This window comes from Myotis myotis, unplaced genomic scaffold, assembly GCF_014108235.1.
Source record: "Myotis myotis isolate mMyoMyo1 unplaced genomic scaffold, mMyoMyo1.p scaffold_m19_p_2, whole genome shotgun sequence".
Lineage (NCBI taxonomy): Eukaryota > Metazoa > Chordata > Mammalia > Chiroptera > Vespertilionidae > Myotis > Myotis myotis.
In genome coordinates, this window is record NW_023416324.1 from 102,684,565 (window position 1) to 102,708,239 (window position 23,675).

Here is a 23,675-nt window from a genome sequence, read left to right on the forward strand (position 1 = left end):
TCAGTCACACAGGTCTGGGCAGTGTCCACAGTCAACACGTGGGGCTTGGAGCTGGATGCACATAGGTTCGGGCCTGGTTCCGGCGAGTACAGGTCGTGGAGAGGCTAGGCTGCTGCTCCCCACAGCCCCAGGAGGACCTTATAAAACTTTCAAGATGGAGCAGTCTCCAAATCAGAGCCATGCCCAGGAATGGCTATGGGAGTTGCAGCAGCTACCAGGCCAAAAGAGCCCAAACCTCCTGCCCCTAAGACTCCCGCACGTGATCTGACTGACCTTCACCCACACCCACACCCACACCCACAACCACCTGCGCACTCGCCATCTTACTCCCTCACTCACACTCTCAACCTCATTCAGGTCCTGCTGGCCACCATGTTGAAGTGTCCTTTAATGTTAATTTAATAAGAGTAAAGTAGATAGATAGATAGATAGATAGATAGATAGATAGATAGATAGATAGATAGATAGATAGATATTCAATTACCTTTAAGTAATGAAGGGCACGTTCTAATTCATCCTTGGAACAGGAACAAACCAAGTGAGAAAAAATATATTTGAAGTTATTTATTAAAATCTCTCTACGATTGACATTTAATTGTTTTCCTAAAGTTCTAATGAGAGCAGATGCTGCAGGGCTTGCTTTGGCAGCAAGGTCAGGAAGCAGAAGTTGTAATGTCCTCTGAAAAAAACACACACTACAATTACCAAAAAGTACATTTGTCCAGGCAATAAAATATTCACATAAGCTATATGCAAAAATATTTTAAAATGCCACACAAATTCAAAGTCCACATATGACATTTGAATTCCTATTTACCATTTATTCATTCAACATATATTTACCAAGCATATACTACAATTCAGGCATTACAGATAAAGTAATGAAAAAACAGGCAAGGTTCCTGATGACAGAGTTTAAAATGTAGAGTGGAAGAGACAATAAATAAGAAGATACTTTTTCATGAGTATGTGCTAAAATATACTTATGATCTAAGGATAAGTTCCAGGCCTGATTTATTATTTGAGCTAACTTATTTTTATTGATTTTTTTTTTTAATTCTCACCAGAGGATATTTTTCCATTGATTTTAGAGAGTGGAAGAGAGAGGGAAAGACAGAGAAATATCAACGTGAGAGAAACACATCGATTGGTTGCCTCCTACATGCACCCTGACCAGGGCCCGAGCTGGGGAGCCTGCATTCAAGGTACTTGCCCTTGACCAGAATTGAACCTGGGACCCTTCGGTGCACAGGCCAACGCTCTATCCACTGAATCACACTGGCTAGAGCGTTTTTATTGCTTTTAGAGAGGAAGAGAGAAAGAGAGAAGGGAGTGAGGGAGAGAAAGACACTGAGGTGGAAGAGAAACATCAATCCGCTGCCTCTCATATGCACCCTGACCAAGGATAGAACTCACACCCTAGTTATGCTGCCCTAATTGGGAATGGAACCCACAACCTTTCAGTATATGGGACAACGCTCCAACCAACTGAGCCATCTGGCCAGGGCGATATTTTAAGTTGTTTAAGTTAGAAAGTTGATGCTACAAGTACTGAAGAAAACTTTTTTAACAACACCCACTGTCCCAAAACAGGAACAAATCTATTTTGATTTTGGCCTATTTCCCTTAAGATCTTGCTCATAAAATATACTCAAAATTCCAAACATAAAATGATTGACTTTTGATTTATTCATTCAACACGTAACCTACGAATACCTACTCCATGTCAGTCACTGAAGATGAGACAATGATCAAGATTTAGGCCTGCCTTCAGAGATGTTTACATCCCACTTGTATTATGTCTTTCAACTTAATATTAATCCTAGAAGACTGCTAAACATTATAAGGTAGTTTCTACAAAGCATTTATAATATTCTATGACTTAAATATTAGACATTTAGATTCTTCTCAGGGTTTTATAGGTGTACAATGCAGTGTGCAGATGATGTCTTATTGAGTTGTACACCTGAAACCTGTATCCCAATAAATTCAATTTAAAAAAATCTGCCCTGGCCAATATTGCTCAGTGGTTAGAGTGTTGACCCATGCACTGAAGGGTTGCAGATTCGATCCCCAAGCTCTGTTTGGGGCCAACTGCGAGAAGCAACCAATCGATGTCTCTCTCTCACATCAAAGTTTCTCTCTTTCTCCCTCCTTCTTTCCCTCCCTCCCTTCCACTCACTCTAAAAGTCAATGGGTAAAAATCCTTGGTTGAGGATTAACAAAAAAAATTTAAAAATAAAAAAATTTTAAACATCTAGAATAAATACAAAATATTGAATTAAAAACCTCAGTTAAGTCAACTATACTATGGGACTTACGGTAAGGAAACGATTAAGATCCGGAAAGTCAAAAACATTGGCAATTTCAGACAAGGTATTTAAAGCCATTTCTCTCTGGTGAGCCATATCTTGTTTGCGCATCTCAGTATTCTGGCATGGAGTACTAGGAAGTACTGCAATCTGACTGGAGTGGAGGGATTCCACCAAAAACTAGAGCAAAATGATTTGTTAGTTTTCACACAAGGAAAATAATTTAACTAATACTTTTCAAGGTAACATAACAGAAAGTACCAGACAATGTTCTAAACATATTACCTGAATTAATATTCATTTAATTGTTATAACAACCTTAGTGGAACAGATTATGTGTAATCTCCCTTTTACAGGTAAATAACCAGGCTTACTTAAGAAACTTGAATATCTTACACCAATAGAGGACAAAGCCAATATTTTAATATACCTTAACTTTTCTGCTTCAACCTTTTCACAAAATACCTTTTCCATAATATCAAAGCATAAAAAAAAGTTTATCATCACTAAAAGGAAGGCTAAAAGAGGCATCTCTTAATAGATTAATAATAGAGCATGATAACCCAATATATTATTATAAAATGATTTTTCCTCTCTACATCTTTAGTCCAAGATACTAAAATGTAAAACTGGCAAGATTTAGATCCTCTTAAATAAACTGAATATATCATTTTAAAAACAGTATCTTTTAAGGTAAGAAAAATAAAACATATATATATATATTCTTTTAACACTTGCAAAGCACTGCTATTTCCTATAGTCAAGACCAATGCTGACTCTCACCTGACAGATGGGTTTCTTATACTGGCTGAAAAAGTTTTGCAGTTTAACACTTTTAGCTGCAACCAGGGCTCTAATTTCTGTGTATGCTGCTCCAGAGACAGATGCTGACTTGGATAGTAAACAATGCAGTAAGTGCAAAAGTGCAAAAGGTACCAAATCTCCTTTTGCTGCCCTAAAATTAAAAATAAAAAAGTTATCATCAATGTCTCAAAAATAAATGGAAATCCACAAATAAATACATGCTGATGTCACATTTCTTTCTATAATACCACAACTCTCATATCACCATTTCAAACACCAGGCAAATAAAAATGACCAAAATAAGGAAGAATAATGCTGCCAAATATACCTTCCAATATCCCCTGTTGTAAGAATCAAGGTATCCTTCAGCTCATTATTTCTTGATATTTGAGCATGTGTATATGCTTCCTTCATTCTTAAGACAAAAAGCTAGAATAATAAAATTAATTAATTAAAATTTTTAAGGCCAGGTTATGAAAACACAAAAGTTTAAAAATAAAAATTATCAAACCTCTTTTATAAATCCATCTTCAGAGTCCAAGGATTCCAATATATGCTTGATATTTCCACTAAAAGCCACTCTAACATCCTTGTCTGGATCTTCCATTAAATTTAATAAAGTTCCAAGAACTGTTTTTACATCTGTTTCATCTTCTCTAAAATCAAGATGCTTACAAAGATGACACAAATTATCTATGAAAGCTAAAAAGCAAGAGCATATTAACCCCTAACTTAGTACATTAAATATCAAGAGTTTTATTGTAAAAAATATGGTCAATAAATAATATGCTTCTTAGAATTCTAAGTTGCCTTATCCTGTTAATATTTAGTATTTGAATTTGAAGAGCACATCAAATTGTGGAAGATTAAAATGAACTTATTTTAAATATCTTTATACTTAATAAAAGTTATAAGTAATTGAAATCTAAAATAAACTCTAGAAATTTTTAAGTTGTAAAATTGCTAGTCACTTATGATTTTATGTTACCAAGATAGACATAAAAGTACATTTCACTAATCTGAAGAACTGTGAACTCAGGGCAATCATCGCCTTACTGTTAATCTTACATTAAAATATTTAGGTAAGAGATCAACCGAAGGACTTGTATGCATGCATATAAGCAAGACACTGGGGGGAGGAGGGGGAGGGCATGTGTGGGGGGTGGGTAGGGGGAGGGCATGTGTGGGGTAGGGAAGGCCGGGGGAAGGTCAATGGGGGAAAAAAGGAGATATATGTACTACTATTCGTAATACTTTAAACAATAAGATAAAACTTAAAAAAATTAAGAAGTCAGAGAAACTACCTATCACATACTGTTTTGAAAACTTGACAAGTTACAAATTAGAATCCAAATCAACAGGTCTTCTAAGTATTTGTATAAATCTTATGCTCCCAACAAACTCAAACAACATTACCATTGGAAAGTGGTCAAGAAGACACAATCTATAGCTTCAATTGGGCATTTCTAACTATTTGAAGTTCTGAAGGGCCAAGGTAGTGGCATGGAGCAAATTAAGAAGGTCCTGGTATCTCCAAAGAAACTCACTACAATGAACCAAAACATCAGGTATGCCCCATTATGCTGCCATATCACAAGAGCATTTTAAAATCCAAATATTAGTTCCCTTGTTAGTTCTATGATACAGTCATCCCATTTATAAATAACTAGAGGCCCAGTGCATGAAATTCGTGCACAGGGGTTGGGGGCCCTGCACCCTCTCCAATCTGGGACATCCCTCACAATCCAGGACTGCTGGCTCCCAACCGCTTGCCTGCCTGCCTGATTGTCCCTAACTGCTTCTGCCTGCAAGCCTGGTCACACCCTAATCACTCCCCTGCCAGCCTGATCGACGCCTAACTGCTCCCCTCAAGGCCCGATTGCCCCTAACTGCTCCCCTGCCAGCCCAATTGCCCCTAACTACCCTCCCCTGCCGGCCCAATTGCCCCTAACTGCCCTTCCCTGCAGGCCTAATTGCCCCCAACTGCCCTCCCCTGCTGGCCATCTTGTGGTAGCCATCTTGTGTGTTGGGGTGATGGTCAATTTGCATATTACTCTTTTATTAAGTAGGATCAATACTTGAACAAGTCTGAACCTATCAAGCAAGTCTAATTTTTTAAGGCTTCAGGCTAATTTTATCACTGATTTTAAAAACAGAGGTTAAATGTATTTTAAAATATTAAATAACAAATCACTCACCAAGTTTCACTAGACTAGGTACTTTTTCTTTCAGTAGAAAAAGGAATGGCTTGAAAACAGAAGCTCTTAGTCGAGAAGATAAACATTCATGTTGAGAAGTGACTTTTAAGCTCTTACAGAAGTCAATATGTCCATGTTCAGAAAAAGGTTCTATTAAAGAACTTGTCAAATAAAACATGCCATGAAGTATACAGACAAGTTGACCAAGTATAGAGGCAAATTCTTTCTTGACAATATCAGAATCATCTTTAACTTTATCTCTGGGGGCAAAAAAAAAAAAGGTACTAAACCTTTTTGCTTAATTGTGTAGTCTAAATAGTCTTACTTAATTTGGGACAAAAGTACTAGTAAGACAAAGCCTCGAAGAAAAAATATTTAAATTCTAAAACAAAAAGCAACATTTGTTCTATTAATATCAGCAATTAACATACATTTACAAATGTGATCTTTCCAAACAAGTTATATATTCAAATTAAAATAGGAATACATACATAAGAATCTTGGGAACTGTGTGATAAGAATTCTGCTTCTGAAATAATATAAAAAATCCATTAACACAACTAGTTCTGATTACTTCATGGGAGCTCTGCAGGGCCCAGCTGTAAACTGCTATTCTCCATTCAAGGAATATTCTTCTTGGAAACAGAGTTAGAAGAAACACACATCGTGACTGAGCCTGTGGTGCTGAAAAATTAAGTCTATTATATAAGATTTCTAAGTGTTAATTTTATATAAGTATATATATACATATATATGTATACACACATATTCATTCTTTGTTAAAAAGTAAAATAACATCTAAAATACATATATTTAATTAAAAGCTCATTTTCCAAAATTAAAACATGTTCATAGAAAAAAGTCTATGTACAATATTACTATATAATAAGAGAAATGCAAATAGAAAAGCACAGCCATCAGATAACAAAAGTTTGTTTTTAGATAGTTACCTCTTAGACAATGACATTTTTTCTTTTCTTTTTTAGATAGCAAAAATTTTTAAGTGAAGATGGGAACTCCCATAATTCTGCTAACAAGACTGTAAATTAGAAAGACATGTTTGGACAACATTGTGGCATTATAGATTTGAGGATGTGCAAATCCTACACATTTTAATTCTTTACATGTCTAACTCATTTTGAATCATTAAAAATGTACCTCCTCTTTTAATTACTGAAAAAATAGAAATAAGTGATAACAGTCCCATATAGAAATGAGTTAAACCAAGACAGATCACACACAGAATTTTGTGACCACTTACAGAAGCTATCTGAAGTCCTCTGGCTTAATGTTAGAAGATTAGTGGCAAATGTGGTCAATTTTAAAGAGCCATCATCAGAATGGGAATAAATCCATGGAAGTGAGAGCATTCCACATAAATCTTCCAGAATATGATCTTCAAATGAAGTTTTTACTACAGAAACACATAACAGGTAATTAATTATCTTTTCCTTAATTGTATTCACCTGTGTCTTTTTATCAATTAAAAACAGATGCTCCAACGTCATGGATGGAACTGGAGAGCATTATGCTAAGTGAAATAAGCCAGTCAATGAAGGAAAAATACCACATGATCTCACTCATTCATGGATAATAGAGACCATTATAAACTTTTGAACAATAATAGATACAGAGGCAGAGCTGCCTCAAACAGATTGTCAAACTGCAGCAGGAAGGTCGGGGAGGGTTGGGGGGCAGGAGGTAGGGGGGTAAGAGATCAACTAAAGGACTTGTATGCATGCATATAAGCATAACCAGTGGAGATAAGACATTGGGGGATAGGGGAGGCTAGGGGACTGTCTAGGGCGGGGGGATAAAATGGACACATATGTAATACCCCTTGTAATACTTTAAGCAATAAAAAAAAAAAAATTAAAAAAAAAACAAAACAAAACAAAAAACAAAAACAAAAACAGATGCTCCAGTCCTGGCAGGGTGGCTCAGTTGATTGGAGCCTCATCCCATAAAGCAAAAGGTTGTGGGTTTGATTCCCAGTCAGGACACATACTTGGGTTGTGCGTTTAGTCCCAGGTTGGAGCACGTACAGGAGACAACTGATAGATGTTTTTTCCTCTCACATCGATGTTTGTTTCTTTCTCTCTCTCTCCCCCTCCCTCTCTCTCTAAAAATCAACTTTAAAAAACCAAACACACACACACACACACACACACACACACACAAAGCCAGACATTCTAAACATCAAGTGGAATTAGAACAAATGTTCAGTTAACAGCTGTTCTTAACAGATATAATGCTCTAAGGCCTGTGAATCCCTCAAAAATTAAATGTAACTTCATAAAAATATACATCTATGTATTTTTAAAGATCATAGCATTCTTCAGATTCTCAAAAAAAATTTTTTTATATATTTTATTGATTTTTTACAGAGAGGAAGGGAGAGGGATAGAGAGCCAGAAACATGGATGAGAGAGAAACATCGATCAGCTGCCTCCTGCACACTCCCTACTGGGTATGTGCCCACAACCAAGGTACATGCCCTTGACCAGAATCAAACCTGGGACCCTTGAGTCCGCAGGCCGACGCTCTATCCACTGAGCCAAACTGGTTAGGGCTCTCAAAAAAATTTTAAAGTTATAATTTCTATTGACTGAAAACGTATAATAAATCAATATATTACACAAAAAAATTTCACAATTGGAAATTACTGACAAGCTTAACAAAACAAATCAAGAAAACTTCCGGTTATTCCAAACATTTGTTCATTTACACCTTAGGCAAAAGAGATTTCTATACTGATTATCTCTGAAGGTTATTTTGAATTACTACTTATTTGTACTCACCTTGAATATAAATCAAAACATCATATATTTTTATCACTTTATCGATAACTGCTTCCAGATCAGGTTTCTGAACACATTCCAACAAACTCCTACAGCTCTTAAGCACTTTTGTGTAAAAATCCAAAGACATCCAAGTAATTACTACTGAAGTGTTCTTCTTACACTTCTGGTGACAGTCTTTGAAGTTATGGCTGCAGTTAATACATTTTTTAAGACATGGATTAAAATGAATTGTTAGTCAAAACTAATAATATAGTAACCCAAAAGAAATTGTATGAAACTAACATATAATTTTAAACCAATTCAAAGTAAATATGTAAATCAATTAATATGTAATTATTTTAATTTTAATCTCTTTATGTCTTTCTAAGCACTCTAAGGATTTGGTAAAGAAAATTAATCTAGGATATTTTAATCTGGCATCACCAGGCTTAAAACTGACCAAAGATATACCTTCATAATTATTAATTAAATCTTTTCTTAATAATAGAACAAGGGGAGACTTCAGCCTAATTAGTTATTCCTTCAAGTTATCCCAAATTCTAAATTAAAGGTAACATTAATCAATATAGTTTCTGTAAAATTTCTTCCAGCCCGGGTGGCATGGCTCAGGGGTTGAGCATCAACCTATGAACCTAGAGGTCACCATTTGATTCCCAGTCAGGGCACATGCCCAGGTTGTGGGCTTGATCCCCAGTGTGGGGCATGCAGAAGGCAGCAAATCAATGATTCTCTCACATCATTGATGTTTCTAACTCTCTCTCCCTCTCTGAAATCAATAAAAATATATTTTAAAAAAGAAAAAATAATAAAAAAATAAAATCTCTTCCATAACTTTGTATTGGCTAGTTAAAAGAGTAAATCAGACCAGAAGAGTCAGAGTGATGTAGATTACTGCATAGGGAATATAAGCAATACAGTGGGGCCTTGGCTTACGAGTTTAATTCGTTCCGTGACAGAGCTCGTAACTCAAATTACTCGTATGTCAAATCTTAAAGTGAACGAGTGAGACACGTGATGCTGGGCTGATGTTGTGGCATTCACTGTGACGTTCGCTGCGCCAACTAGCGGTGGGGATCTGAAGCTGGCTCATAACCCGAATTTTAGCTTGCAACTCAAAGCAAAAAAATCAGCTGAGAGACGGCTCGTATCTCGAAAAACTCATTAGGACACTCGTAAGTCAAGGCCCCACTGTAATATCATAATAACTATGTTATCAGAGAGACCCATTCTGTAAAGTACATGATTTTCTAGCTACTATGCTGTCCATCCAAAACTAATACAGAATATAAACTGTAATTGGAAAAAAAAGATTAAATCAGGATATACAGAACAAATGATAATGTAAAAAATTAACAATGTGCAACTGAAAAAAAGACTAAATCTCAGAGAGACAGCTAGCTTATTATTTCTTCTGGTAGAATAATTAACCTATATTAAAAATACTGAACTGAAAATATACCTCTGAGGAGTTCTAAATTCCTACTCTTACTATCAAAGGCAAATGTTCTTTTAACTTAATGTTTGACTAAAAGAACAGTGGCTTTTGAGTTGCATAAAAATGTATTCTGCTACTTTCTAAACATGTATGCCCAGGAAAGTTAGACTTCAAACAAAAAAAAAGCTTCAATTTCACCAACCCTTAATAATAGCATTTACCTCACAGAATTGTAAAAATTAAATAAGTTATAAATAGTACTTATCACAGTACTTCGCATTTAGCAAGTACTCAATAAAAAACAAATTTCTACTTCACTGAAAAGCTTGTGTTTTCAGGTCACACAAATCAATTGAATGAGGTCTCCTAATAAATTCAAATTTATTACAGGAAACCCACCCAGAAAATACAAGTTGCTTTACCAGTCCATGTTTTGAGGAGAACAATAAACAGTACACAGAGCAGTCAGTTGTAAGACAACAGCAATTCCTTCTAACGTCTCAGTAACAGGATTCTTTAGACTACTGCAGTCAAGGAGGGTCTGAAGGGATTCAGCTTTCTGTTTCAGTGCACTCCATAATATGCTCTTTTTGTTCATATCCACATGATTGATTCTGTAATTATAACCACAGAATATATTCATATTTAATGTAAATTTGGTTCAAATATGAAAAATATGTAAAACAAAAGATAACATGCAATGTCAACTACTGAAATGTATCCTAAAATTTAAAACACTCACTTATATGTGGAATCTAATGAACAAAATAAACTGACAAACAAATAGATCCAGAGACATGGAAGCATGGAACAGACTGAGGATCCTCAGAGGGAAGGGGGGGAGGGCAGGGGCAAGAGAAGGGAAGAGATCAATGAAAGAACTTATACGCATATATGCATAACCCATGGACACAGACAATAGTGGGGTAAAGGCCTGGGGAGGGGATGGAAGTGGGGAGGAGGGGGATTAATGGGAGTAAAAAAAAGGACATCTGTAATACAACAATAAAGATAAATTTAAAAAATAAATAAATAAAAGATTCAGAACAATTTCCAGGGCTGTTTGAAATACAGGAATTCTTTGCCACAAGACAAAAAGAATTATTTGTTCACATTTTTTAAAATTGCTATTAGATGTATAGTCTCAGATACTTTTCATATATTAAAAAGTTAAACTAAATAGGCAGGTAAGACTTAAAAATATTTTAAATAACCATACTCAGCCATGAAATTTTCATACTAACACTATTAAAATATTTTAAGCATTCCTTTGACTACCTTTAGAAAGAAACAATGTTCTTTGTGTATTTAAGTTGAAGCACTAACTGAAGGCAATTTTTAAGAGTAAATAAAGTTTTACTAAATGACTAAATAAAAAATGAATGAAGGTCATACTCCTCAGTCTGTTTTGTTGCTCTTTTAGAAGAGTTCAGAGATGAGCTGAGTCGACGCCTTTTAGGTGATATTCCATCACTATTACTGCTGAGATTTTCCTGTTGAATTTGAACTTCCTCAATAATTTCCATACTTTCCATTTTTAAGGCTGCATAAAGTGGGCCCAACAAATACTGTGGAAGCAAAAAGAACTTCAAAAATTATCTCTTAGAAAATGTTTATATTCATAGACAGCAAATATGCATTAGGTATTGGTTATAAGTTTTCTAATAAGGTAAACTATTTTTGGAGTCTCATCAGGCAAAACAAAGACCTAAGTTAATCTATTATTCACAGTCTATATATATCAGTAGTTCTTTATCTATAACTATGTTTCTATAGTCTTTTTTTTTTTTTTTTTTTAATATGGAACGCTTCACAAATTTGTCATCCTTGCGCAGGGGCCATACTAATTTTCTCTGTATCCAATTTTAGTATATGTGCTGCCGAAGCAAGCACTCATTCTATAGTCTTAAAAGGCATGACAAATCCTCCTATACCTTTTTGATCTCTCTATCAAAATGCCACAAAAAAAATTTCTATAAGGGAACTACTAACTTCTTTCATACTACAAATCCAGAAAGTCATTTAATTAAGTTACTGCATATCTATTTCATTATACTGCCTATCTCCCATAGTCCAAACAGGAAAAGAGGGATAATTTAGCATGACTAGTACTATGCACCCACAGGTTTTCTAAGTTATTGATTAGATAAAATCTGTTACTGCTCAAAGTTTATGTAATAAGTTGTTCACTGGCCCCCTTTTAATTAATAATGCAACAAACATGCATACACTTCACAAATTCTACTTTAAAACAGCTGAATTTGGCCCAGCCAGTGGCACAGTGGTTGAGCATAAACCCATGAACCAGGAGGTCACAGTTTAATTCCCGTGCCCAGGTTTCAGGAATCAATCCCCAATAGGAGGTATGCAGGGGGCAGCTGATCAATGATTCTCTCTCATCATTGATGTTTCTATCTCTCCCTCTCCCTTCCTCTTTTTGAAATCAATAAAAACATATTTTTTAAAAAAACATTTGACTTTGGAGGTTTGTTACCAAGTAAGTGAACAAATTCTTCTAAAATCAAAGTAAAAATCTATTATAGGAAGCCAAAGTAGATCATGAAAATCATTTCATTCTAAATGTACATTATTAAAAATTTGTATTTTTGCCCTAACCAGTTTGGCTCAGTGGACAGAGCGTCGGCCCTCAGACTGAAGGACATGTACCTTGTACCTCAATTATAGGCTAGATCCCCAGCCCTGGTCAGGGCTCAGGTGGGAGGCAACCAATCGATGTCGCTCTCTCACATCGATGTTTCTATCTCTCCCCTCCCTTCCACTCTCTAAAAATCAATGGGGAAAAAAATATCCTCAGGTGAAGATTAACAAAAGAAAAAAAATTATATTTCCTCATTATTTTATCCTGCATATATGCATATACAAATTATAAAAAAAAAAATACATACCTAACAAGTAACCTTTAAAATTACTTACCTCTGCATCTACCTGAATTCCAAGCACATCTACGAGAGCTCTGCAAATATTTTTCACATAAACCTTCCTAACTTGTAAAGCAGACTCATACCCAGCAGGCACATATTTAAGGAAATATTGCAGTAAATGGCAAAAAGCTCCTTTTAGCAAATCAGACTTAAGCCACATAAGCACACCATTTTCAAACATGACACAGAGTTTTTCCAGCAGCATATTTAAATAGACAGGTTCAATATTTCTATAAGCTTCTGCTTCAAAGGGGAATAGTGTCTTTATCAGCTTTGATAATGGATCTTCATAGAGTTTCAACTGGTCAGCATCCATTTCTACAAGGTGTTTTAATAATTCCAAAAATGAACTGAAAAAAGTGCTAGCCAGTTGTGCTGGAAGTCCTCCAAGCTCAAAGAGTTCAGTTAAAAGGCTAATTGACAAGGATTTAATTTTTGGACTACCATACTCCAGCAGAACACATCCTATCCGCCAAAGTAAGAGTTCTTGTCTTCTAAAAAACACAATTGCAATAATACGAATAAGAACTGTTAATAAAGTGACTTCAATAAATTCTAAATTTTGCATGTTCGTAAACTTTAAAGGAGCTGATTGTAAATATCCCACATGTTCATCTAATTGACTTAAAAATCGGCTAAGTACCACTGGCCATTCCACAAAGTGTCCCATTGCATTTCTTCTGTGGAGGTAAATCAAGTCTTCAAAAAGATGTAATAATTCCTTTGTCAGTACTCCAAAAATAGTAGGACTCTTGGTTTTAAAAAGAAACAATAATGAACAGATGACTTCACAGATTTTCTTGTGTAACATATGACAGGATGGAGTTGCTGCAATCCGCAGAAGTCTTCTTATGATCCAATTACTAAAGTCTTTGAAATAAACAAACAAAAAAGATATTTACTAATTAAATTAAATGCCTGATAGTTTATTTTTAAAGTACAAACTTCACTAACAAAATAGTCTAAAACATTCTCTATACAATGGAAATATAATAATTTAGAATACCAATTTTGATGTCAAACAGACAAGGTCCTAGCTTTCTACTTACTAGCTGTGTGAACTTTCAATTTATCTGAATCTCTAACTTCATCTATGAAAAGGGAATAATGACATCTACTTTACGTGTTACTGTGAGGACCAAGTAAGATAATGCATGTGAAATTCTCAGCATAGTGCCTGAAGTTAAATAAATGCTCAATAAATAGCAGTTATAGTTATTAATACCCCTTCAACAAGTATTTATTGAGTGGCAACTTTGTCCCAAGTGCACAAGAACAAATCAGTCCTAGTCCTGTCCTCATAAATCCTATAATATAGTTTCTGAAACTTTTTGACTAAAGCTGAGATACACTTTATATTATGACCCAGTACACATAGGCATATTTAAATGTATGAAACAAAAGTTTCATGAAACAGTATTTATTCTTATTATATGCAGTGTACTATGTTTCTAGTCTATTATATTTTATCTTCATAACCAAAACTATTATGGATCATGATCTATGATTTAAAAAACAGTGTGGCAAAGAATACAGAAATACAGGTATTTATAATATAATTTAAAAACCACTACGATAGAAGAAATGCAGAACACTCTGTATTAAGAAATCATTAAGAAGGAGCAACTAAACCAGTCCTAAGCCAGGCAATCAGGAATAGTGGTCAGAAAGGCTTTTTGGAGGACGTGCTATAAAGTTGAGTCTTGAGATTCAAGCAAAAATATTTAAAATACTGTGCATAGTACATAAAAATAAGAGATGTTTGCTTTACATCTCTTTAGGAGCAAGCCAATAAAAGGACAAGTAGTGGAGAAAATAAGGATAAAGTCTAGAAAAAATTTCAACATCTAGAACAGGTGTCAGCAAATTCATTTTTTATTGAATTTATTGGGATGACATTGGTTAATAAAAGTATATAGATTTCAGGTGTACAATCCTGTAATACATCATTATATATTAGTTCACCACCCAAAGTCAAGTCTCCTTCCATCACCATTTATCCCCCCTATAGCCTCTTCTAACGCACACCACCTCCCTTTCCCTCTGGTAATCACCATAATGTTGTCTGTCAATGAGGATTTTGGGGGGTTTTTTTTGTTTTTTTGTGATTTCGAGGCTGGGTAAAAAAGGTGAAGGGATTGAGAAAAACAAAAATTCAGCAAGCTTATTCTTTTGGGTTTTTTTTTTTTTAAAATCCTCAACCTAGGATATGTTTTTTATTGATTTTAGAGAGAGAGAAAGGAAGGGAGAAAGAGAATCATCAATGTGAGAGAGAAACACTCATCAGCTGCCCCCCCCCAACCCACCCCATCCCACCGTATCTCACCCCATCTCATCCTACCCCTGTATGCACCCTAACCGGGGATTGAAACCCCAATCTAGGTGTGTGCCCTAACCAGGAATCGAACTCACAACCTTTTGGTATATGGGATGAAGCTCTACCCAACCGAGCCACCTGGACAGGGTCCAAAGTCATTCTTAAAGAACCAGATAGGTTTAAGGGCCATGTGGTCTCCAAGTGAACTACTCAGGGTTCTCAATGTTGTCTTTTTAGTAGTTACAAACAATAAGTAAATGAATGAGCATGGCTGTGTTACAATAAATAGCGCTTACTCTTTATAAAAACAGGCAGCCTAATCTTCTAGATTAGGCTATTGTTTACTAATACCTAATCTAGAAGAAAGAGATTACCAAAACCAGAAAAAAAGAAAACAGCTAAAGTATTCAATAGCAAATAAACAAATTTAATTACTTCTGTTCCATTGTGGGTATCTAGTTTATAAAAAATTAAAACAATAAGGATGCAGAAAATAAAATTAACCATTACCATTTTACTTCCTCAATTTATAACAAATGTGACTAAAATATATCTATCAATATATATATATTATATTTCAGAGAGAAGAAGGTAGCTTTCAAAAAACCAATTGCAAATGAATGTACAAATAGCAAGACTTACCAATACAACAGCCTTTGGCCTCATTTTGCTCATGGCTTCCATTCACATTTACAAACATAAGAGGGGAGGACTTCATGATATGCTGGATGAAATCAAGCAACATCACAGAGGTTGGCTGAGAGTCAGTTTTCTTTACAAGCTCTAGAGCAACTAAAAATACAAGATTCATTTTAAAGAGTTGTGACAAGTTAAACAACAGTATTTTGTTAAAAAACTAAACTTTGGTGACCATAATTATAGTGCTCATGGTAAATTGATGGGGCTAACCATTACAATCCTACCTAATTTTGAATGTTTAATAACCATGCTCATTTATCTATTATACATCCATTCATCAAATATGTACTACAGGCCCATAATATACGCCTGGCACTGTGCTAAAATCTGAAGATAAAAAAAAATCATCTTCAGGTGACACAAATAAACTAATAATTGTAATATAATATTTAATTACAGTAATACAGCATAAAGAAAACAAGTGTGTGGGAAGATGCTGTGAAGGCATCTTGATTCCTGGATGGTGAAGAGTTAGTAAAGCACAAGGGGGGTGGACTAGCGGTTTAAACATATCTTGCAAATATTCAGTAGTTTTTTTGTTATTTTTCAGCAAATAATTTTACTGATTGAAAAAAGGGTAAATAACTATCACAAACCATAAAATCTGTGCCAAATTCGGAATTAAATTTATAAACCATGAGCCAAATGGCACTCTATATTACCCCTTCAATGTAATTTTAATAGATATATCAGATATGACACCATTCTTGCCGAGTTTCTAAGTTGTCTTTTTTTTTTTAATGTTTTTATTGATTTTTGGAGAGAGAGGAAAGGAAAAGAATAGAGAGATAGAAATATCAATGAGAAAGAAACTGCCTCCTGCATGCCCCCTACTGGCGATGGAACCCCAAATCCATGCATGTGTTGTGGCCAGGAATGGAACCAGTGAATCTTGTTTCTAAGGTTGATGCTGAAACACTGGCTGGGCTGTAATTTGTCTTTTAGATTGCCCGAGATAGAAAAAACAAACAGGAGTTGATTCAACAACTTACAAAGTTACCAGTTTTTATGGCATTTGCTGTTTTTCAACCACTGGCACAAGACCTAGCTAAAAGAAGTCCACATAATCGGAACTGACCAAATATTTTTTATCTATACTAATATCTTATATCAAAGAACTCACTGTAAGCAACAGAAAATATAGATAACAAATAGGAAACCAGATTTCTTTTAAGAGCCTAATTGATATTATATAACAAATACTGTAAATAACTTGCTTGAAAATAGTTAACTATCATAAATACTAATTCCATAAAACTACATGGAGAAAAATGCTTGCAAAACATTGTATATATGGAAAAGAAAACAATTTGTAAAGTTTATAAAAGAAATAGTTATTTCTTACCAACATTTACATCTGTGAGTATTCTGTCAATAAACTGACATAGAATTTGTCTTGGCTTCTGCACAACTGTATTATATTCCTCTGCACTGGCACTAAAATACAAATAAAAAGTTTTTAAACCATTAAATGGAGTCTCAATTTCACTTGTAAAAAATTCTCTAAAGTTGAACTTATCAAATTTGTTTAATTTTAATGTTGACATTCACAATATTCTTCTGTTTAAAAATGAAAGGAAAATCTAACTTAACAAGGAAAAAAAGAACATGCTAAATGACACCACAGGCATCTAATTTGCAAAACCTAAATTTCCCTGCCCAATATAGTAGCCAGTAGTCACATGTAGTAGGAATTCAGCACTGGAAATGTGGTTAGTCCAAATTGAGATGCACTATAAATATAAAATACACATTGGATTTTGAATGTATGGTACAAAAGATAGTATAAAATCTCATTGATAATTTTATGTTAATTATTGAATGTTATCTAGATATATTACTGAGTTAAATAAAATAATTTCATTTACTTCCTTACTTTTTAAAATGTGGCCACTAGATCATTAAAATTACATATGTGTTTGACCTGATAAATATACCAGGCTAATTTTTAAGTTTATAATTTTGCATGACCTGCAAATCCTATATAATAAAAGAGAAACATGCAAATTAACTGTCCCTCTGCTATGCTTAAGCCATGCCCACCAGCCAATCAGGAGTGAGTATGCAAATTAACCCAACTAAGATGGCAGTGGCCACCAAGCTGGAGTGAGCAGGAGGATTGGGTTGCTCCCGGCGATGGAGGAAGCCAAGCTTCCCGCCTGCCCTGACCCGCTTCCCTGACCCACTTCAGCTCCACTCAAGGCTACAAAGTTTCAATTATAGAAGATAAATAAATCCCAGAAAAAAAAGGAGAGGCTGGGAGCTTGGGTCACCAGAGGGCATGGCCAGCCTGAAAACAGCCATCAGCCCCTCACCAGGCTGGCCAGGCACCCCAGCGGGACACCCTCACCCTGAAGGGGCTGTGGGAAGCCTGAAAACGACCCTCAGCCCCTCACCCAGGCTGGCCACACCCCCATAGGGTGAGGGTCCCCACTGGGGGGCTTGGCCAGCCTGCAAACAGCCATCAGCCCCTCACCCAAGCTGGCCAGGCACCAAAGCAGGACCCCCCCCCCCCCACCATGAAGGGACTGTGGCCAGCCTGCAAACAGCCATCAGCCACTCACCCAGGCTGGCCAGGCACCCCAATGGGGACCCCCACCCTGGAGGGGGTGTGGCCAGCCTGAAAAAGGCCCTCAGCCCCTCACCCAGGCTGGCCAAGCACCCCAGCGGGACCCCCACCCTGATCCGGGACACCCTTCAGGGCAAACCAGTCGGCCCCCACCCGTGCACCAGGCCTCTATCCTATATAGTAAAAGGGTAATATGCAAACTGACCCTAAGAGTCCAGAGATGGAGATGGTGAAGACGCCTTGCCATACTAGCAGTCAGCAGCTGTGCGTCGCTGCAGGTTGCCCAGGAACAAACCAGAGATGGTCAGACCTGCATTGCCACTGTTTGCCCACCATCCAGAACTAGCATATCATTGCTGGCAAATACACATAAGGAACTGTTGGACATTGAAATTGGGACTCAAAGAACTGTTGGTCCAGAAAGAAACTTACTACAGACTGATTCATTTGGCTCTCAGCATAAGCACTATTGCCTGTCTCATTTTTGTTCTCACTTTTCAAGAATTACTAAGGAAAAGAAATGGGGGAGATGCGGGAGGCCGCCCATTGTCTTCACTAGCAGAGAAGTACAAACAAGGATCCCAGAACACTGGTGAACCTTGAACCCATGGCAAGGGCCAGAGTTATGCACCGACTGTCCTCACAATGGGGGCTCAAGCTATTTCCTGACCAAATATTCTCAGAGTAAATCCTTCTAATATTTACTGACCTTTAAGATAGTCTGTCTGCTACTGCTATTGCCTGCCTGACTAAGGGCTTTATGTGTATCCAAAGTTGAATAAAAGGCTGGCGAGGCCTGGGCACCAGGGGAAGTCCTTCCCCTTGAGTTGGACTTGCCTGCCTGGCCCACCAATATTTCCAAATTATCCCGTCTCATGTTTCTTTCATTTGTGTGCGGCCCCTCCTCCAGATCCTGAACCCTGAACCACATGGGACATGGGGGAACATACACAGTTTTTTCCTCAGAAAGATGGCGGATTTGACTCAGGAAAAGATACAGGCTGGTTCTAGCAACAAGATTGGTATTTCCATAATAAAAATATGTAATGCTAATAAACCGTGTACAAAAGTTAATCTTAAAGCCACCAAAAAAATCAGTAAATTGTCTCTGTTACAAAATTTGCCAAAGAAAATGCCTTAAAATAATTATAATTGACTCTAGAATCTGAAAATTGTTGAAACATAGATAAAAAATATACTAATTATAAAAACCTAAGTAGCCCAGGTAAAAACTGACTACGCCCTTTGTTAAGAAGGCTTCCCCTCCTTGGGCCTGGAAACATTTCCAGTAGAAAGAGTGTAACTAATTTGCATTTGAATAGCTACCTGTCTGTTTCCAATCACTGGCAGCTCAAGACCTTGGAAGTTCCCTAAATTAAATCAGGTATTTTGAAATGACAAAATGCTAAAATATTAATCTAAATTTACCTCATGAATCTAGAGGACAAAATTGAAGCTATTAATTCATTATATCTTTTATTTTTTTAAATTATTTCTTAAGAATATAGGGTGTTATTAATCTAAAGAAATGCTAAACATTTAACTTACCAGCAAAAAATTTATAAGCTCTAAAATTTTAAGGTTCAAATTAAATTGAGAGAAATTATATAACTGTGGTAACTAACTGCCTAAAGTATAGAAATTTATTTTTGAGAAAATAAAATCTTATATTTTCTCTGAAAAAATTAGGAATTCAAAATATGTTGCTTATTGGTCTAATTAAAAAAGAAGAATTAATTCTGTGATCCCAACCAAAATTTTTAATACAAAAACCAGTTTAAATTTAATTAATATCTTTTAAGATAATTGTAAAAAGTACATAATCTTTAAATAATACATATATACGTATGTATATGATAGTCTTTCCAAGTTAAATTTCAAAGATATAACTGAGGAGTAATTTTGGAGCATTTCAAGGGCCCTGAAATGTTTTCAAAGGTTTGCTCTCTTATTAAAGGAAATATTTTTAAATTTAGCCAATCTAGTATACTTGAAATCATGTGGAAAGCTTAAACAAATAAAAATTAACACATATATTTTACTTATATACATATATCTTAAATGTTATGAAGGTTATGGCCTCTAAGGAGGGCAAAATAAAGTAACAAAATATTTCTTAAAATCCAAAAGCAGGATTTTAAGACGGAATAAAGCAAACAAAAGCCCCTAGCCACCTGCATTTTAATTAGGCTGGAGGTGGGGCGACATCTGTACCTTGTGAATCAGACTTATAAGTTTACTAAATTTACTTGCTTTGCTTTTTTAATAAAAATGCCTACTGAAATTACTTAATAAATTAGCTTTTTAAAATATAATCAAGGTCTCATATAAATTAAGGTATATGAGAAGCCAATATTTCTATAAACAATTTAATCCTATATATGCACCCCTATGTTCATAGCAGCACAATTCACCATAGCTAAGATCTGGAAACAGCCTAAGTGCCCATCTGTAGATGAGTGGATTAGAAAACTTTGGTACATCTACACAATGGAATACTATGCTGCTGTAAAAAAGAAGGAACTCTTACCATTTGCAACAGCATGGATGGAACTGGAGAGCATTATGCTAAGTGAAATAAGCCAGTCAATGAGGGAAAAATACCACATGATCTCACTCATTTCTGGATAATAAAGACCATTATAAACTTATGAACAAACATAGATACAGAGGCAGAGCTGCCTCGAACAAACTTTCAAACTACAGCAGGAAGGCTGGGGAGGGTTGGGAGGCAGGAGGGGAGGGGTAAGAGATCAACCGAAGGACTTGTATGCATGCATATAAGCATAACCAATGGACATAAGACACTGGGGGGTAGGGGAGGCCAGGGGATTGTCAAGGGCGGGGGGAAAAAAAGGAGACATATGTAATACTCCTTGTAATACTTTAAGCAATAAAACAATAAAAAAATAATTAATTAATTAATTAATTTAAAAAAGAAAACAATTTAATCCTAGTAAAGTTTTCTAAATTATTGACGGCTTCCCATAATCCCTCTGTATATGCAATTAAGCCGAAGGGGATACTCTTTACAAATACAATTCTAAATTTAATAAAAAGAAATTTTTAAATTTTAAAATCTCTTCCACTAATATTTACAGGGTAATCTAAAGATTGTTGTTAAAATACCAAATCTGACTATAATAGTAGTCACCATGAAGGGAAGTCGTTTAATGTGACATGGCCTGGCAATATCAGCCAGCATCAAAAAACAGCCATGTTTGTTACATTTGTTGCTTGGTGTAAAAGAAAGACAAAGATTTTTTTAAATTGAAATTCTCTAAGTGTGGCCTGGAAATTGCTCTGGAAGGAAATAAAAAGAGGTTTCCTTCAAACATCTGGAAAACTATCATTGAAAATCAATATATTAGGCATCAAAAATAAAAGTAAATAATTTGTATTTTTGCCTCCCTAAACAAAGCTTATGTAAAGTTACTCAAAAACTAATTGCAAAAACTTAATTAATGTCATTTACTGTCCATAACCTAGAACAAGTTAAAAAATAGACCTTACTTCAGATTAATTTAAATTGGCTAATTGAAATAACTGAATATTCAAGAAAACTTAATTGTACTGTGCAGGAACCTGTTCCTGAAGTATTAACTAAATTTTTTATTGATGGTTCAAAAATTGCTTAATATGCAATGAATCCAGAGCAGCCATATTTCTAAACAGAAAAATTGAAATTAAAAGCTATCAATGCTGCATTGTAAAATTTCCAAAATCCTCCTAATATTTAAATCAAAAAAGGGGGGATAGTGGAAAAATATCCTGTAAGAAAATTACATCAAACCTTAATTGCTTTAAATTTTTACTTTGAAAATTATTTTTCACTTGTAATGCTAATAACAAGACACCCATAAAAACACACATGGTGTCAAAATAAGCCAAAGGAAAATCGTTTGGGCAAAAATTAAAAGGATCCCAAGTCTAATTTATAAAAATGATTCCTTTATTAACCTTTGGTAGAGAATATGTTTGTATATTTCCAGAAATCTCTCCAAGCCCATGTGGATTCCTGCAACAACAGATCCAAGAGAGGAACTGACCGGACTGTTCCAGCCACAAAATAAACAGTGGCCCTTGAAGACAAGAAGAGAAACAGTCCTGAAATGAAGATGGTGAAGACGCCTTGCCATACTAGCAGTCAGCGTCAGCAGCTGTGCATCGCTGCAGGTTGCCCAGGAACAAACCAGAGAAGGTTGGACCTGCATTGCCACCGTTTGTCCACCATCCAGAACTGATATATCATTGCTGACATGTACACATAAGGAACTCTTGGACATTGAAATTGGGACTCAAAGAACTGTTGGCCCAGAAAGAAAGTTACTGCAAACTGATTCCTTTAATGCCTGACAGCAATTTAAAGAGACTTGCTAGAACTCTGTCCTTTCCATTGAATTTAAAAATCTTAAAACATACATTCTTGTTAAATTTAAATAATCCATAAGGGTGATATGCCAAAAACCAATTCCAGCATGTACAGCAAGCAAGGCTGAATCATCTGGAGTGGCTGAAGGGCATTTCCCCAAACCTGAAAAGGGATAATTGCTTGCTGCCAGATAGCATCTTAATCTACATGTTATTGCCTCCTACTGGCAAAACACCTGAACAGCCAGAGGCATTTCCTCAAATCTGACAAAGGACTGTGTATATGAAACCCTACCCTTTGAAGTGTATATCTCCACCTTGCCTCAGGACAATTTGTGTTAATAAAAAGTATGGGGTCCTGAAACAAGGAGAGCTTAGTTTCTTTTTTTTTTTTAAATAATTTTTATTTCTTGAAGTATTACAAAGAGTATTACATATGTCTCCTTTTTCCCCCCCTTGACATTCCCCCAGCCCCTACCCCCTAGTGTCTTGTGTCCATTGGTTATTCTTATATGCATGCATATAAATCCTTCGGTTGATCTCTTAACCACCCCCCCCAAACCCTCCCCAGGCTTCCCACTGTAGTTTGACAGTCTGTTCAATGCTGCTCTGCCTCTGCATCTACCCCTGTTCATCAGTCTATACTGGTCCCCATTATCTGTCCCAACCTTACTGGAGCCATCCCAACCTCACCGGGGCCGTTTCGTCCTCACCAGGGCCATCTTGACCTCACCGGGGCCGTCCCGACCTCACTGGGGCCATCCCTACCTCACCGGGGCCGTTTCAACCTCACCGGGGAAGTCCCGACCTCACCGGGGCCATCTCGACCTTGCCGGTGCCGTACATCGCCAGGGTTGTTTCGGCGTCACCAGGGCCGTCCCAACCTCACCAGGGCCGTTTCAACCGGTGAGGTCGGGACGGCCCTGGTGAGGTTGAAACGGCCCTGGTGAGGTTGAAACGGCCCTGGTGAGATTGAAACGGCCCCAGTGAGGTTGGGCCAGCCCCAGTGAGGTTGGGACAGCCCCGGTGAGGTTGAAAGGGCCCGGTGAGGTTGGGACGGCCCCGGTGAGGCTGGGACAGCCCCCGTGAGGCCGAAACAGCCCCGGTGAAGTTGGAATGGCCCCGGGTAGGTTGAGAGCTTAGTTTCTTAAGCTAGGCTCCTCTGACCCCCAAATGCCTTTCAAAATTATGCTTCGTCTCTGGACTCTTTAAGTTACACATAGC

General features: G+C 36.3%; 1 protein-coding gene and 1 pseudogene across 5 annotated transcripts in view; both read right to left on the reverse strand.

The window, feature by feature from the left end:
• ATR (ATR serine/threonine kinase) overlaps positions 1 to 23,675 on the reverse strand; it is a 191,703-nt gene that overhangs the window by 144,427 nt on the left and 23,601 nt on the right. For all 5 annotated transcript variants that reach the window (XM_036352984.1, XM_036352983.1, XM_036352982.1 and 2 more), the window contains exons 2-15: positions 16,857 to 16,948; positions 15,455 to 15,604; positions 12,488 to 13,365; positions 10,949 to 11,121; positions 9,976 to 10,167; positions 8,116 to 8,306; positions 6,576 to 6,728; positions 5,806 to 5,998; positions 5,315 to 5,574; positions 3,628 to 3,818; positions 3,445 to 3,545; positions 3,096 to 3,267; positions 2,322 to 2,492; positions 485 to 679 (exon numbers count right to left, since the gene is read on the reverse strand). In XM_036352984.1, the coding sequence (XP_036208877.1) occupies positions 485 to 679; positions 2,322 to 2,492; positions 3,096 to 3,267; positions 3,445 to 3,545; positions 3,628 to 3,818; positions 5,315 to 5,574; positions 5,806 to 5,998; positions 6,576 to 6,728; positions 8,116 to 8,306; positions 9,976 to 10,167; positions 10,949 to 11,121; positions 12,488 to 13,365; positions 15,455 to 15,604; positions 16,857 to 16,948 (3,112 nt within the window). The remainder of the gene's footprint in view (positions 1 to 484; positions 680 to 2,321; positions 2,493 to 3,095; positions 3,268 to 3,444; positions 3,546 to 3,627; positions 3,819 to 5,314; positions 5,575 to 5,805; positions 5,999 to 6,575; positions 6,729 to 8,115; positions 8,307 to 9,975; positions 10,168 to 10,948; positions 11,122 to 12,487; positions 13,366 to 15,454; positions 15,605 to 16,856; positions 16,949 to 23,675) is intronic.
• LOC118677874 lies at positions 11,348 to 11,446 on the reverse strand (annotated as a pseudogene).